The sequence below is a fragment of the Glycine max genome, chromosome 20 (genome assembly GCF_000004515.6).
Source record: "Glycine max cultivar Williams 82 chromosome 20, Glycine_max_v4.0, whole genome shotgun sequence".
NCBI classification, from domain to species: domain Eukaryota; kingdom Viridiplantae; phylum Streptophyta; class Magnoliopsida; order Fabales; family Fabaceae; genus Glycine; species Glycine max.
In genome coordinates this window covers 46,416,812-46,431,613 of record NC_038256.2, presented here as the reverse complement: position 1 = coordinate 46,431,613, position 14,802 = coordinate 46,416,812, and the positions used below count along the sequence as shown (strand labels likewise).

The 14,802-nt window shown below is 35.4% G+C and overlaps 2 protein-coding genes across 4 annotated transcripts; both read left to right on the top strand.

Annotated features, from left to right (window-relative positions):
• The first annotated feature begins 379 nt into the window (after positions 1-379).
• Positions 380-3,935, top strand: LOC100781529 (receptor-like cytosolic serine/threonine-protein kinase RBK2). The gene is made up of 9 exons (XM_003555543.5): positions 380-746; positions 848-1,011; positions 1,106-1,459; positions 1,573-1,824; positions 1,924-2,081; positions 2,603-2,682; positions 2,767-2,902; positions 3,024-3,173; positions 3,573-3,935. Exons 1-9 carry the CDS (start codon positions 715-717, stop codon positions 3,738-3,740), a joined length of 1,494 nt encoding a protein of 497 aa, XP_003555591.2. The 5' UTR covers positions 380-714; the 3' UTR covers positions 3,741-3,935.
• A 3,268-nt stretch (positions 3,936-7,203) lies between these two features.
• On the top strand, positions 7,204-14,579 carry LOC100776558 (autophagy-related protein 18h). 3 transcript variants are annotated; one of them, XM_026127453.2, is made up of 9 exons: positions 7,204-7,702; positions 8,475-8,918; positions 9,142-9,582; positions 9,887-10,132; positions 10,395-11,192; positions 11,274-11,449; positions 13,291-13,421; positions 13,643-13,957; positions 14,125-14,579. In XM_026127453.2, exons 1-6 carry the CDS (start codon positions 7,526-7,528, stop codon positions 11,355-11,357), a joined length of 2,190 nt encoding a protein of 729 aa, XP_025983238.2. In that variant the 5' UTR covers positions 7,204-7,525; the 3' UTR covers positions 11,358-11,449; positions 13,291-13,421; positions 13,643-13,957; positions 14,125-14,579. The 3 variants fall into 3 exon arrangements, with proteins under 3 accessions (XP_025983238.2, XP_040869350.1, XP_040869349.1); XM_041013416.1 differs by having other exon boundaries at positions 7,212-7,702; positions 13,661-13,957; XM_041013415.1 differs by having other exon boundaries at positions 7,212-7,702; positions 13,640-13,957.
• Positions 14,580-14,802: the final 223 nt, after the last annotated feature.

Here is a 14,802-nt window from a genome sequence, read left to right as displayed (position 1 = left end):
TATAGTCTCTAAAATAATTATCTTTTTTTCAATATTTTACTTATGAAAAATGTGTCATGTACAGTCTCAATTTTCATAAACAAGAGATGGTGCGTTTTTTTATAACGACAAGGATCATGCTTAATATTTTTCCATAAACAAGAGAGTTAAAGGAGTTGATTTTCTTTAAGACTAAAAGCAAACATGTTTATATTTACATATACCAAAAACATATTGAACTTTTATTATAATATATATCATTAGTAATTATTATTATTATTATTAATTTCTTAATCAAGAATGAAGAACCTTTCCGTGTAAAAGGGCGAAATTGAAAGTTAATTTGTGAGGAAGTGCACATAAGTTAAGATAGTGATAATCGAAAAGACTGGCTCAAACCCAAATAAAACCAAGGGTCGATTCGACCCCAACCTCCGTTTCTCCAAAGCCGTTCAATTTGTTTTGTCTGTCTGAAACGTTGGTTGAGAGCACATGTCGCTGCAAACCTTTCATTTTACCACCTGTTCCTGTCACACCACAACCTCATCCATCTGCAATGCAATCAATCCCTTTCTGACTTCCATTATTCATCGCATCACTGCACTTTCTAACGCATACATACCAACAAACATAACACGCCTTACATATAAACTAACGTAATAACAATGCCCTCTTAGTTTTTCCACCATCATCAACCCAAAACCGTTAACTATATTTTGTCTTTTCTTCTCTTTCATGGCCAATCACAAACTAGATTGTTGTTTGTGGTATGTATGCATATGCCTCTTCCTTCTTCCTGTAATTAAAATCACGTCCACTTTTGTTTTTCATTTTTCTAATATCTGAGATTATGTGCCATGCATTGCAGTGACCAGAAGAAAAGCCAAGCTAATAAACCGAAGAAGCTTACAATTGCAGAAGCTTTAGATCTTCAATCTGATTTGCTGCACCCCGATACCAATGCCAATACGAGGCCCAAAAGAGCTACCAAGAGACAAGCCTCTCTATTTTCTTGTTCATCTTCTGCCCATGGTTTTTTTTCTTTCCAATTCCTCACTTTTCAATCCAAATTCCAAGACTTATTATATTCTCTGCTCATGATTTTTCATTTTTTCTTTGCTCCTAGACTTGAGGCATTTGGAATTGGAGAAAGAGAAAGAAAATATAGCATCACCAAGAGGAGTCTTGGAAGCCTGCATGAAAGACTTTGACTCTCACGACCAATCACATGAATCGAAAGCCACTTGTTCAACCACGAGGGCACGCTCTCACTGGTCCAAATTCTTCAAAATTTGGAGGAAAAAATCTTTTAAGCGCCTAGGCTCCCTCCCTCCTCTTATTAGTGTGCCAAAGATACCGAAGTGGAAAAGCAAAAGCAGCAGAGAAAACCAAGTTCTAAGTAAGCTATACAACTTCAGGTCTTCTTGGGTCACTTTCAGCCTCTCTGAACTCAGAAATGCAACCAACAATTTTAGTGATGGTCTGAAATCTCACCCTAATTATGTCATAATTTGATTCAAAAACTCATTTTTTACTCTTAAATTCGATATGTTTGACTAGGTAGATTTTCATTATTGTTCCTTTTACATGTAGAAAATATAATTGGAAGAGGTGGCTTTGCTGAGGTTTACAAAGGGTGTCTCCAAGATGGACAATTAATAGCTGTGAAGAAATTGAGTAAAGGGACCACAGATGAAAAAACCGCAGGCTTTCTATGTGAGCTAGGTGTAATTGCTCATGTTGACCATCCTAATACTGCAAAGCTAGTTGGATGTTGTGTAGAAGGGGAAATGCAACTTGTCTTTGAACTCTCTACACTCGGAAGTTTAGGATCTCTTCTTCATGGTCTGTACTTTAGTTAGCATTGCAGATTCCTCGCATGAGAAAACTTGAGGTTAATGCATTTAGTATTTACTGTTTATTCTTTCATGGTGTGTGTTCCAGGTTCAGATAAAAAGAAATTAGATTGGAGTAAAAGGTATAAAATTGCTCTGGGAATAGCTGATGGTCTCCTCTATCTGCATGAGTGTTGTCACAGGCGAATCATTCATAGAGATATCAAGGCAGAGAATATTCTGCTCACGGAGAATTTTGAGCCACAGGTTTTTACTGAGCTTCATTAGAGTGAATGATAAAATAACTTGTTTGCAGTATTACTTTGATACATGAAACTTTGGCTCCATGAATGCATTCTGAAATTTTGTGGATGTGTGTAGGAGCATTAACTTAGTCATTAGTTTCAGGTGTAACAATTTTGTCTTCTTATGCTGTTGTCAACTTATCCTGTTTTCCAATATTCTAAGCTAAGCTAAACATATCTTCTATAGCCATCAGCTCCTCATGTATATCATCACTAATTAAGCAATATAATACTATTTTCCAATATTATTCTTATCCTCTGAAAATCTTGCAGCTTTTGCCAAGAGATAATACATGAACTGAGCTGTTATGTCATGTTTTGTGCTAATGGCTAAACCTTGTCTTTCATTACTTGTTAAAGCATGTTCTGCTTGTAAATTAGATTAGGCCATGTCTCTTAAGGCTCTGTCGTATTCCCTATTGTTTGACGCAATCTTTCTGATATATCACTCCCTTATTAATTGATTTAGATTTTTTTTTCCAGATATGTGATTTTGGACTTGCAAAGTGGTTACCAGAACAATGGACTCACCATAGTGTATCAAAATTTGAAGGCACATTTGGGTATAAAAATAAAAAATTTACTAATGCTTGGAGTTTTATAAATTTTCATGATTTAATAAATTCCTCTAATTACTTGATTGGCAGCTATTTTGCTCCTGAATATTTCATGCATGGAATAGTAGATGAGAAAACTGATGTTTTTTCATTTGGGGTCCTACTTTTGGAGATCATAACTGGGCGTCCAGCGGTGGATCATATGCAGCAGAGTGTTGTGATATGGGTAAATCATTTTTCCTAAAATGGGGTGTATTATATTATCTAACTTATCTCAAAAAATATTATCTAACAAATTGTCACTACACGAGAGGCCTCAGCGCTTTGTGCTTTCTTGTGTTTTATAGGCAAAACCATTGCTTGACGCTAATCATATCAAGGACCTTGTTGATCCTTCTCTTGGCGACGATTATAAACGAGAACAGATGGGTTGTGTTGTTTTAACTGCATCAATGTGCATTGAGCACTCTCCTATCTTACGCCCCCGCATGAGTCAGGCAAGTACACAACGAACTAGATTGATGCACATTATTAGTTCATTCAAACTCAAATTACCATCATATTAATGCAAAGAGACTAATTAAGATCTTTTCAGTTATTGTACTGTGAGTCTTTAATGATAGCTAATGTGACGCCACCATTTTGGTTAGGCTAAGCGACAACATTTATGAATGAAGCTGATTGAGAAAAATGCAGTCATAACTGTATGTGTGTGTGTGTATATATATATATATATTGTTAATTGTTTATACTTGGAGCTCAGCCTTGTACTTGTCTAATATTAGAGATGCTAACAATAATTAAGGGAGAAAGAGATAGTGAAAAGAAAAAAAGATTGAAAGAGCAGTGTAATTTCATAGAAGATTGATTGATCATATTTTCTTTGACGGCTGAAGGTTGTAACACTGCTAAGAGGTGAAGACCATGTTCTGAAAGCTACAAAATCAAGCCGAAGGAGGCCTCTACAAAGAGCATACTCAGAAGAGCTACTAGACGCGCAAGAATACAACTCAACAAAACATCTAAGAGATCTCAAGCGATTTGAGCAGATTGCATTGGGTTAACGAGAGCTAAGGACATCATTAGTTTTAGGACTTGAAGATTGTATAAAACTTTTGGGGCAAACTTCGGTAATTAAGTCCATGGAAATGAACCTCTAGGACACTATGAAAATGCAAAAAATATTAAAGGCTACCTGCATTTCCATGGAGAGCAACTTGTATACATTTTCTTGGCAATGGTACTTATTATGTGCACTATTTATTGTGCTTCTGTACATACATTACATCAACTGTTGATTTTTTATGTAAGCCAGAACCCTTTTTTCCAGTGAATACACATTATATAAGTCTTTTGAAAAGGCTATAGAAGTCAATTTGTTTGCATTAATGAGTAACATCGCTTAACTACATTTTTACACTTTGATGAAATTGTTTCCGGCGCAACAGGTTTTTAATTTCCTTAAAGATTAAGAAACATTATTTATTAGTAATTTAAAGTAACAATAGTTAAATTATATTCCTAATAATTTTCTTTGCAAGATATTTCTAAACGTAGGACCTCTTTCATTTTTACTTTTGAAATATTTTAGCTATTTTAATTAAATGTTGAAAAATAACAGAAAAAAGGTATCATAAAATTACCTTTGAAGCTTAATCAAATAAGCTTATGGATTGTTATAAATAGATTATTTATAGATTACAAAAATCTTTACATCTATAATGAGAATTACCCTCAAGGCCACACAATATTTATAAATATCCATTTACTCATGAAATCGTATATAAATACTCATGATGAAAACATAAGCCAGGAATTTGGGCATTTGCGTGGGCTTAGGCTACCCTATTATCGCCAATTCTTGTCTTCGCCAATTATGCGTGAACTTTTAAAAAAGCTAAACTGATTGAAAATATTATTCACAAGGTGGATTTGCATCTACTCTAACTCTACCTACAATTACGACTCAATTATTATTGTCACTTTCTTGGTAAACAAGTTGATGTTGGAAGGCCAATAAAAATTATTTTAATTAGGTTCGGCATCTAGTTTAAGATATTCCCACGCCTTGTCGTTTGGTAATCAACATGCCGTGTGGACTGTATTTTTTTACGATAAATTATAGTCGTTAATCAATTTATATCGTATTTTTCTAAATTAGAAAAAAAAAAACTAGAAAGAGAAAATCGTGCGATACAGCAACTGATATGACAAATAAAAAAATATAAATTGTTGTAAGAATTTATCTCAAGAATATTTATATAACACTCTTTTTTAATTCCTCAAGGCATTCCTACATACTTGCGTACAAGAATTCTCCCCTAAACTTGTTCATAACACGAAAATACCACATGAGACACACGTGCGGACCACGTCAAATGTCGAACTTGCCCCTCACACTGATCCACCAATGATTCGCTTCCAAGCATTCAAATTACCAATCAATCCGTGCTTATCAGATCCCATCATATCAAATTAGGGATGAATAAGTGGGCCGACCTGATTTGCATAAGCTTGTATTAGTTATGGATCGGATTAGTCCGTTCCACACTTTTACACAAATTTAATATTTTGATCTGTTCCCGCCAGTCAAACAAGTTGATTCACAGGTCTATTTTTTTAAAAGAAAAACTATAATTTTAAAATAAATATATTTTTTCTCTTAAAAAAATAGTCAATTACACTCAATTATATATATATATATATATATATATATATATATATATATATGTATATTAAAAAAAAGTCTTAATAAATCTCTAATAAATACTCAGTTACAAAAGTTTTAACACAATTAAATAAATTTTCAACATAAATGTAAATGCAAAGAAAGTTTGGATTGGGCTTTTAAGATTAATTGAGTTTAAGTTGGGCTTAGCTGGTGGTTGCAGGTTTGCGGCCCAACTCATGGACCGCATGATCCAAACCCGCACAGCTAACAAATTATGCGGGACAGGCCTAAAATCCTGTATAGTAATGAATTTTTTAAAAAAAATGGTTCTGGCCTGTGTGGATTGTAGGTCCCACAGGCCAATCCATGGACCTGAACTCGTTTATCCACCCATATACCAAACCCCTTGTATATTAGGGGTGTTCAAGGGTACGTGTCACCCGTGAACCCAAATCGATTCAAATAATTTAGGTTGTATTATTTATGTATTTTGATTAAAAACAAATTGGACCGATCAAAATTATTCATTAGGGTTGGATCATAGGTTTTGATTTATAGATTCGTTAACCAGTTGACCCGACCCGTGAACCCGTAATTAAAATATAAATTTTATTTATTTATATACACACACACATATATATATATATATATATATATTATATATATATATATATATATATATAACTAAAAAAATGAATTTAGAATGAAAATGAAGAAAAAATGGAATGAGGTGCAAAAAAATGAGTTAGATAGGTATTTGGAAAATGATGTTGAAGATGACCACCTTGAGTTTGACGTTTTGAATTGGTGGAAATTGAAAAGATACAAATATTATATTCTTTCCTATATGATTAGATATATATTGATCATTTTTGTATCTACTATATCATCTGAGTGTGTATTTAGTACAATGGGTAGAATTTTAGATTGATTTCGTAGTTCCTTAAGATTCACTGTTGTTGAAGCTCCCATTTATGTCAAAAATTGGCTTAGATCAGCTATGCAAAATATTAATGACTTGCAAGTTGAAATAAATGAAGCGAAAAATATTGAATTAGGCGTGTAATTTCTTATTTCATTTTTTATATTTTATAAAATATCAATTAATTTTTGTGCTAACAGCTCGTGTTTAAACTTTTAGAGTTGTGTTGGTTTGACTTTAAATACTATTAACATTGAAACTCAAAGTGTTAAGACTACTAGTATTGAAAGATATTACTTTCAAATACATTATTATTTGTTTCACCGTTTTTTCATATTTATAATATTAACGGATCATATTTAGAAAATTTGGTTACAATCAAACTTATTGCAATAAATTAGGTTGTATGAAATAGTCATGATTTAGACTAATAAAGTAAATATCGTTGAATAATATCTTATTTTAATTTGTATTAGTCTATTTTGGAATATTATATTGATGGTATTAAATGAATTAATTTTACTACTTTCAGACTTTGATAATATCGTGTTAATTGTATTGGATATTTGAATGAATAATGATATAAAATAGTAATTCTAAGAAAAAAAATATCAAATTTAAATGAATAATCCGTTGAATTAAACCAAACAATTTATGAATAAGTTGACTTGAATTGAGTTTCAAAATAAAAATTATGAAAATCAAACCGAACCAAATTGATTAAATTTGGTTAAGTTGGATCCTAAATTTAACTAAACTTGGCCGGAATCGCAAACACTTTTATCATATACGTGATTGCACTGTAAAATAATAATTTAAATATAATATTTTAATAGCAGTGATGATAAGTTGAAAAAATGAAAGATGGAAGGGGTGGATGGTAATTTGGAGCGAAGTTGAAGTTTGAAAACATTGGAAGGGGACGTAACGGGCATTTTGGAAAATGTGATGGGAGCGAAGTGGCAAAAGGGAAAATAAGCATTGCGATTAGCACCAAGCACAAGCAGAGTCGCTCGCCCTGTGTCTAAACTCCAAACGGAAGCAGAGAGAGAGAGAGAAGGAACCGTCTCCGTTAAGGTCAAATTTCCTCAACCACCAACTAAAGCGCGCCGGAGCTCTCCGCCGCCGCGTACGGCGAATCCCGACGCCTCTTATTCTTATGCTATATTCGATCGCCCGCGTTCCGCGACTCTCGTCGACGGAATTCCCGGTGACTCACCGGTGGCCTGTGGAAAATCGCTTCGTTGAATATTATTATGAAGAATCTGAGCAAGGACAAGGGTTGCAGCAGGAGCAAGAGCAGCAATGGATTCGTTCCTTCTTCCTTCAAGTTCATATCGTCTTGCATTAAGACCGCCTCTTCCGGCGTCCGCTCCGCCGGAGCCTCCGTCGCCGCCTCCATCTCCGGTGACGGACACGACCGCAGAGACCAGGTAGCATTTTGCGTGAATGCTACTCTTCAGTTGTTGCCTTCTGAAATTGTGATTTGTGTGAATGCTGTTAAAAATCGACAAGTCAAACGTGCGTGAGTTTTGATCGTTGTTCGTAGAGGAATATTTAGTGCCGCGAAAGTTTTCCAAATGCTCGGTTGTCTTTTTGGAAATATTGTTATTGTCGCTGACACACTGTCCCCAATCTCACGAAAAGAACCGTTTATTGCTAACTTTTGTGTTTTGTCCCTAACATTTGAATTGCATTTATTCTGGATTATTGAGTGAAGTTAAGGACGTAATCAACATGACCATGTCTCAATTTTTTTCGTACGCGATTCTAATAGTTTTCTTTCTGGTTTTGTATGGGTGAAGTAAAAGAGACATGGAATGTTCTGATTAACCCCATAGCGATTTCTTCAACTCCAAAAAATCAAAGAGATATTGGTTTGTTATTCTATTTTTCATGATGGCAGACCAGAATTAATTTGAGACTGGTTTGTTTGATTATGTAGTTAAACAAATGCTAATATGCCTTCTCATTGGGGATATGGCAAAGCTGGTATAGAATAGGTCATTATATACGTGTCCATTTTTAGAAGCATTCATTATGGTCTGGTGCTACTGAATAATTTACGGATCCCAATTTGTACAGATAGATTTGTATTTTGATCAACACCATGCTTTGGCAATCTTCATAATTGCTTTTCAGCTGTAAATTTATTACTTATGAATGAAGGAGTCAGGATTATTCACCTTTTTGTTTGTCAAGCAGATGCTTTGGGCTTGTTTTGATAGGCTAGAACTCAGTCCGTCTTCTTTCAAGCATGTTCTCTTACTCAGCTATTCCAATGGATTTCAAGTTCTTGATGTGGAAGATGCCTCCAATGTAAGGGAGCTTGTCTCAAAACGTGATGATCCAGTTTCATTTTTACAGATGCAGCCTATCCCTGCAATATCAGAAGGCTGTGAAGGATTTAGAGCATCACATCCTTTACTCTTGGTTGTTGCATGTGATAAATCAAAGATCCCTGGTAAAATGCTAAATGTCAGAGATGGCCATAATGAAGCTCAAGCAGAAAATATTGTCAGCTCAGCTACAGCAGTTCGGTTTTACTCACTAAGGTCCCATACTTATGTTCATGCTCTGAGATTTCGTTCAACAGTCTACATGGTTAGATGCAGTCCTCGAATAGTGGCTGTGGGTCTAGCTACTCAAGTAAGTTTTTGACTCAAGTTGCTTCTCAATTTGCTTTTAGCACTTATATGTGAAAAATGCATGTTACTTTGTTGAGGAAGTTGAGTTTATGATTGTTTTGGGTAGATCATGGGCTGGTCTTACCAATTTCCTTTGACACATTGCAAGGTTGCTACTTAGTTTGCTATTGCCATGGGTAAAATCTGTCTAATTTGTTTTCTTCATTTATATACTTTGCTTGCAGATATATTGTTTTGATGCTCTTACTCTTGAGAATAAGTTCAGTGTTCTCACTTACCCTGTGCCTCAGTTGGGAGGACAAGGAATGATTGGGGTTAATATTGGCTATGGTCCGATGGCTGTAGGGCCCCGGTGGTTAGCTTATGCCTCAAACAGCCCATTGTTGTCAAACACAGGTCGCTTGAGTCCTCAGAGTCTTACTCCTCCTGCTGTCAGCCCATCAACATCACCCAGCAGTGGAAACCTGGTAGCCCGATATGCCATGGAATCTAGCAAGCATTTGGCTGCAGGGCTTATCAATCTCAGTGATATGGGATACAAAACATTGTCTAAATACTATCAAGATCTAACACCTGATGGATCCAGTTCTCCTGTATCTTCAAACTCGAGTTGGAAAGTTACTCGATTTGCATTAAATTCTACAGAAACAGATCCAGCTGGGATGGTGAGTATTCTGGAAATAACTTGGCATGTTATAGTCTGATTTTAGTTTGCAATGTGCTGGACCCTGACTAGATATTTTCTTTCTTAAAGTAATATTGGCATCTGTATTACAATTTGATTGAGACCATCTATTGGTTCAGCTTAGCCATAGAAGAAGAATTTTCTAAGGTAGTTAATAGCACCAAGTATTTTGCTGTAGTCTCTTCTCTTTCCTCGCTCTTCTTTTAATCATTGTTTTATGTCAGTTGAAACAGGAAAGTAATCATTCTATATGCTTGTTGACTAGTACTACTCATTTGTTGCAGGTTGTTGTCAAGGATTTTGTTTCTAGAGCTGTTGTGGCACAATTTAGGGCTCATACTAGTCCAATATCTGCCTTATGTTTTGACCCAAGTGGGACACTTTTAGTTACAGCCTCAATTCATGGCAACAATATTAATATATTTCGAATTATGCCATCCTGCTCAAGGAATGGATCAGGTTCCCAAAGCAGTGATTGGAACTATTCACATGTGCACCTTTACAAGCTCCACCGTGGCATGACATCTGCTGTATGCTTCTATTCTCAGTGTTTCTTTAATGCCTTTTATGTTTAGTGCCCAGATTTGATCAACTGTTAGTGTAAATCCTTTTATACTACCAGCTAATGATGTGTTGACACATCATTGAAAGAGTTAAACTTCCTAGGTTCAAAGTTCTTTACTGATTTGACAGTATATGTTTGGATGATAGTGTAAATAACAGGATATCAAAATTAAATACTTCTGCTTATATGCTTGAGAAGGGTGTTACTTAATTGTGTATATTATACAGGTAATACAAGATATTTGTTTTAGCCATTACAGTCAGTGGGTTGCCATCATTTCCTCCAAGGGAACTTGCCATATTTTTGTTCTTGCCCCATTTGGTGGTGAGACAGTTCTTAAGATGCACGATCAAGACACTGATGGGCCTGCTCTTTTGCCAATTTTTCCTCTACCATGGTGGTTCACTCCACATTTCCCAGTAAACCAGCAGCAGTTGTGCCTGACACCCCCACCTCCTGTTGTTCTTTCTGTGGTTAGCCGAATAAAAAATAGTAATGCTGGATGGCTCAATACGGTTAGTAATGCTGCGTCTTCTGCAGCAGGGAAAGTCTCAATTCCATCTGGTGCTGTTTCTGCTGTCTTTCACAGTTCCATTCCTCATGATTCACACAATTCATACTTAAAAAATCATGCCATGGAGCACTTATTAGTTTATACCCCTTCTGGTCATTTAATCCAATATAAACTACTACCACCATTGGCGGCAGAGTCAAGTGAAACTGTTTCAAGAACAGCCCTAGTTCCTTCAGCACAGATACAAGAAGAAGATTTGCGTGTGAAGGTTGAACCTGTTCAATGGTGGGATGTCTGTAGGAGATATGATTGGCCAGAAAAAGAAGTGTGCATATTGGGGAATACTGTTGGTGGACTGGAAGCTGCAGAAATGATCTTGGATAGTTCAGATTATGAAGATAATAATAGCGTCAGGAACAATAATTCTATAAAACTTAATAAGCAATGTCACTTCTCAAATACAGAGGTACATATAAGCTCTGGGCGGATACCAATTTGGCAAGAATCTGAGGTAATCATTTGATTTATGTGTTGAACATTCTTCAACATTATAGTTATTCTTTTGATCAAACTATTTCTCCCTCAATTTCAGGTGTCTTTCTTTGTGATATCCATTAAGAAATTTTGCATTCTAGATGCATTCAATTTAAATATCAGGCTCTCTTTTCTACACTGATGAATATGCTTGAGTGAGATTGAAATAAAACAGAAGGATCTGTTGCCCATCTTCGACCATTTCCATAGAATTCAATCTACTTGGGGTGACAGGTAATGATGCTGAGATGCTCCCTTGTTTCCACTTTCCTTCTTTTGTTGCTATAGTTTTGTGATGGAAACTAAATCAGAATTAAGCTAGAAAGCTGCCAAACTTGCAGAACTTTGAGGATCTACACCTCTCAATGTCCCAATTCTCTCACAAATGACGAGATGATCTGTCTCTTCCCTCCCCTCTTATTTATAGGCAACATGCCTCATTTCTTCAACTAACTAACCTACATAACTAACTAACTCACTAAAGGGTGTCTATCAATGCTCCTCCCCTAAAGTTCCACCTTGTTCTCAAGGTGAACAGTATATAAAAGCAGAGATTAAAATTTGACCAGGGCCTCATTGCATGAAATATGATCAATCAAAATCCTCTTTTGTGCCATTAAAAATAGCAAAGTCAGCAGATGATAGAGGCCCTGATAGATTACATGAATTGTGGGTCCCTGTTTTGTGGTCGAGACTTGTCACCTGAAGTGTGGATATGGGCTATAGGTTTTATGGAACTTGTTTTTGTCCTTCCACCGGCTGGACTTGCTCATTGCTAGCTAAATAGCCAAATGCATCACTTTTCTTTAAGGCCCACTCTTTTTCTTTAGTAATTTGGGCTCATTAGGTCAAATAATTGACCCAGGTTTTGTAATTCCAATCTGGCGCTTCCACCCTCTCTCTGTTTGATATGCCCTTCTTGTTGACTCCTCTTATGCTTGCAACTCAGACCCAGCTACCTCTAATCGAATCTGTGATAGTTCTTGCAGTATCAGTTTGTTGACCTTGCATGACTCGCTCGCTACCATGACTGAATGACCCTAGTGGTTCTCACAATGGTAATGTGTTTACCAGCTATTTTATCACGTCTTCCGCCTATTTTTTCTCTCTCCAGCTCTGCATTTGTTGTTTTTCTTGATTCTTTTCTTGGTCTACCCAGCAATTTTGTTTTTTCTCTGCTGCCATGGTTCTTTTGTTGGCTATTGATCCCAAGAACTTCATCTCCACTTCTGTTTTCTTCCTCCTCTAAGTACTGTAGACAAGCCCAAAGATCTGGTTGGAACCACTTGAGCACAACCTTCTCAAAGGTCAACCATGTTGCCTTCTAGTTGCTCTCTTTCCAAGAACACCTCCATTTGAGAGCTTCTCCTCTGAATGCAAATTCAGCAATCCACAATATTTTCTCCTCCTCACATACTCCAATGGTTCTAAACTTGTAGTTACTTCTCTCCTATAAAATCTTAGCATCATTTTACAAACAATTTCATCACAGCTCCAAGATCAGAGCTCTGATACTAGTTGATAGAAACTTGATCAGAATTACATAAAGAAAATTGCCTAACTTGCGGAACTTCGAGGGTCTGCACCTCCCAATGCCCAAAGATCCCAATCCTCTAAGAAATGACAAGATGATCTCTCTTACCTCCCCTTTTATTTTTAGGCAACATGCCTTATTTCTTTAACCAACCAACTAACTAACTAACGAACAAACTAATGGGTTATCTATCTCACAGTTTATTTTTATCTATCATTAACGATGCAGTTACAATCTTAAGTGCTATCTGGAGATGCTTTATTTAAGTTTAAAAATATAATATAATTAGGAAGTCATGTGAGTTTGAAACATCCTGTTTGTGTCAAGCTGCTATTATGTTAATTTTTCCTATTCCTATCCCTCTTGCTTTTACATAGTTTTATATATTGAGTGTGATGTTTAGGGGAGCATTGTTTTATTTGTCATTTGTTTGAGTTTAAATTTGGAGGGATGCTTCATCATTGTTTTAACTAGCGATTGAAATTTGAAACATCTGTTTAACTGTCCATGCACGTGCTAACAAATTCTACAATTTTGTCAGAGGTATTGTTATGGGAAGATACTCTAGCTCTTCATCTGATTCACATGGAACTGAAGAGAAGTTGTCAGAAGATGCTGCAATTTTCCATTCAAAGTTGATGGTACCTGGCTTAGCTGAAAAGACATTTGTTGGTAAAATAAGCAATTCAATCTGAAATCTTGTGTCATATTTTTTAGTGAACCATGTAACACACTTGTTCTTGACTACTATTATCTCACTTGTTAACAAATTTTTCTTCAATTAACTTTTCTAATAGTGAGATTAATTGCAAGAACAGAGAGGTAGTTGTATTGGCATCACCTCTTTTAAGCCTCAAAAGTCAAAACTGTTGACACAAATGATGTTTCAGCAGGTGCCTCAAATTTTGCAGATGGTGCAAATGCAAAGGTAAAATCATCAAAACATGAAAAAGCCGGTGACAGTTTCAATTCAAGCTTAAGTGGCTGTGATTTGAATATGAATGTAACTTGTGAGGAGTCAATACGTGACTCACCAGACTTTGAGCAATATTTTCAAGAAGGTTATTGTAAAGCATCAGTTGACTGTCATGAATCAACAGAGGTTATTACTGATGTGGATTGTAGCAGTCCCTGTGGCAGGGGGAAATCTGACGAAGATGGTGATAATGATGACATGCTTGGTGATGTATTTGACTTCTCTGAGGAAGGTATAAATCTGAAGCTGTTACTTTTTTATTTAAATGATATTCAGTTTAGTTATAGTTGCTTTGTGGGCTTGTATGTGTGTGTGTGTATAAGACTTTAAGAATGATTGTGATATCTTGTCTGTTTGGTTCTTATTTTTCTCAAGACTACAAAAATGCTTGTGTTGCAGGTTGATGACTACTATTTTATTTTATGCTTGTCTCCCTCTTGGAATTGCTGTAAAGGAAATTAATTGACAAATGCAGGTGATTTCTTTGCAACAAGCTAAATGCTACTAACCATTGATTCAAGGAATTTAATGTTCTTCACTCTCGAAATTCCTTCCCAGTCCAATGATTCTTCTGACCTTCTAATTTCCATGTAAATGATGTATATTGAAATTCATAACTACAAATTATTTGTGTGGGTTCTGGGTGTGGGTTCTTTATATGTGTATTATATTTTTTTCTTCATAGTTCATTGCTTTGGAGGCAAAGGGAACAGCTGAAAGAGAAAAGGGGGAGGGGGCAGATAGATAGCTTGTTTGTTTTACTCTGCTCTCTTTTGTTCTCATTCATGCAGGATTATTTATATTTCTCGTGACACTCTTGCTGAATTCAAGAGATTCATTTGACCATTTGAAAATAGTATCTTGATCTTGAAAGGTATGTAAATGAAAATAACGGGTTAATTACGGAAATAGACAGATTTAAAAAAAATTTACCATAATAGATATTTTTTTAAAATATTTTTTCTACAAGAACTGAAATCATATGTTAAAATATGATTTTATTATTTTTTCTTTTTTCTAATGAAATCGTATGGTAGGACATTATTTCTATATTTTTTCTTTTTTAAAAATTGAAAT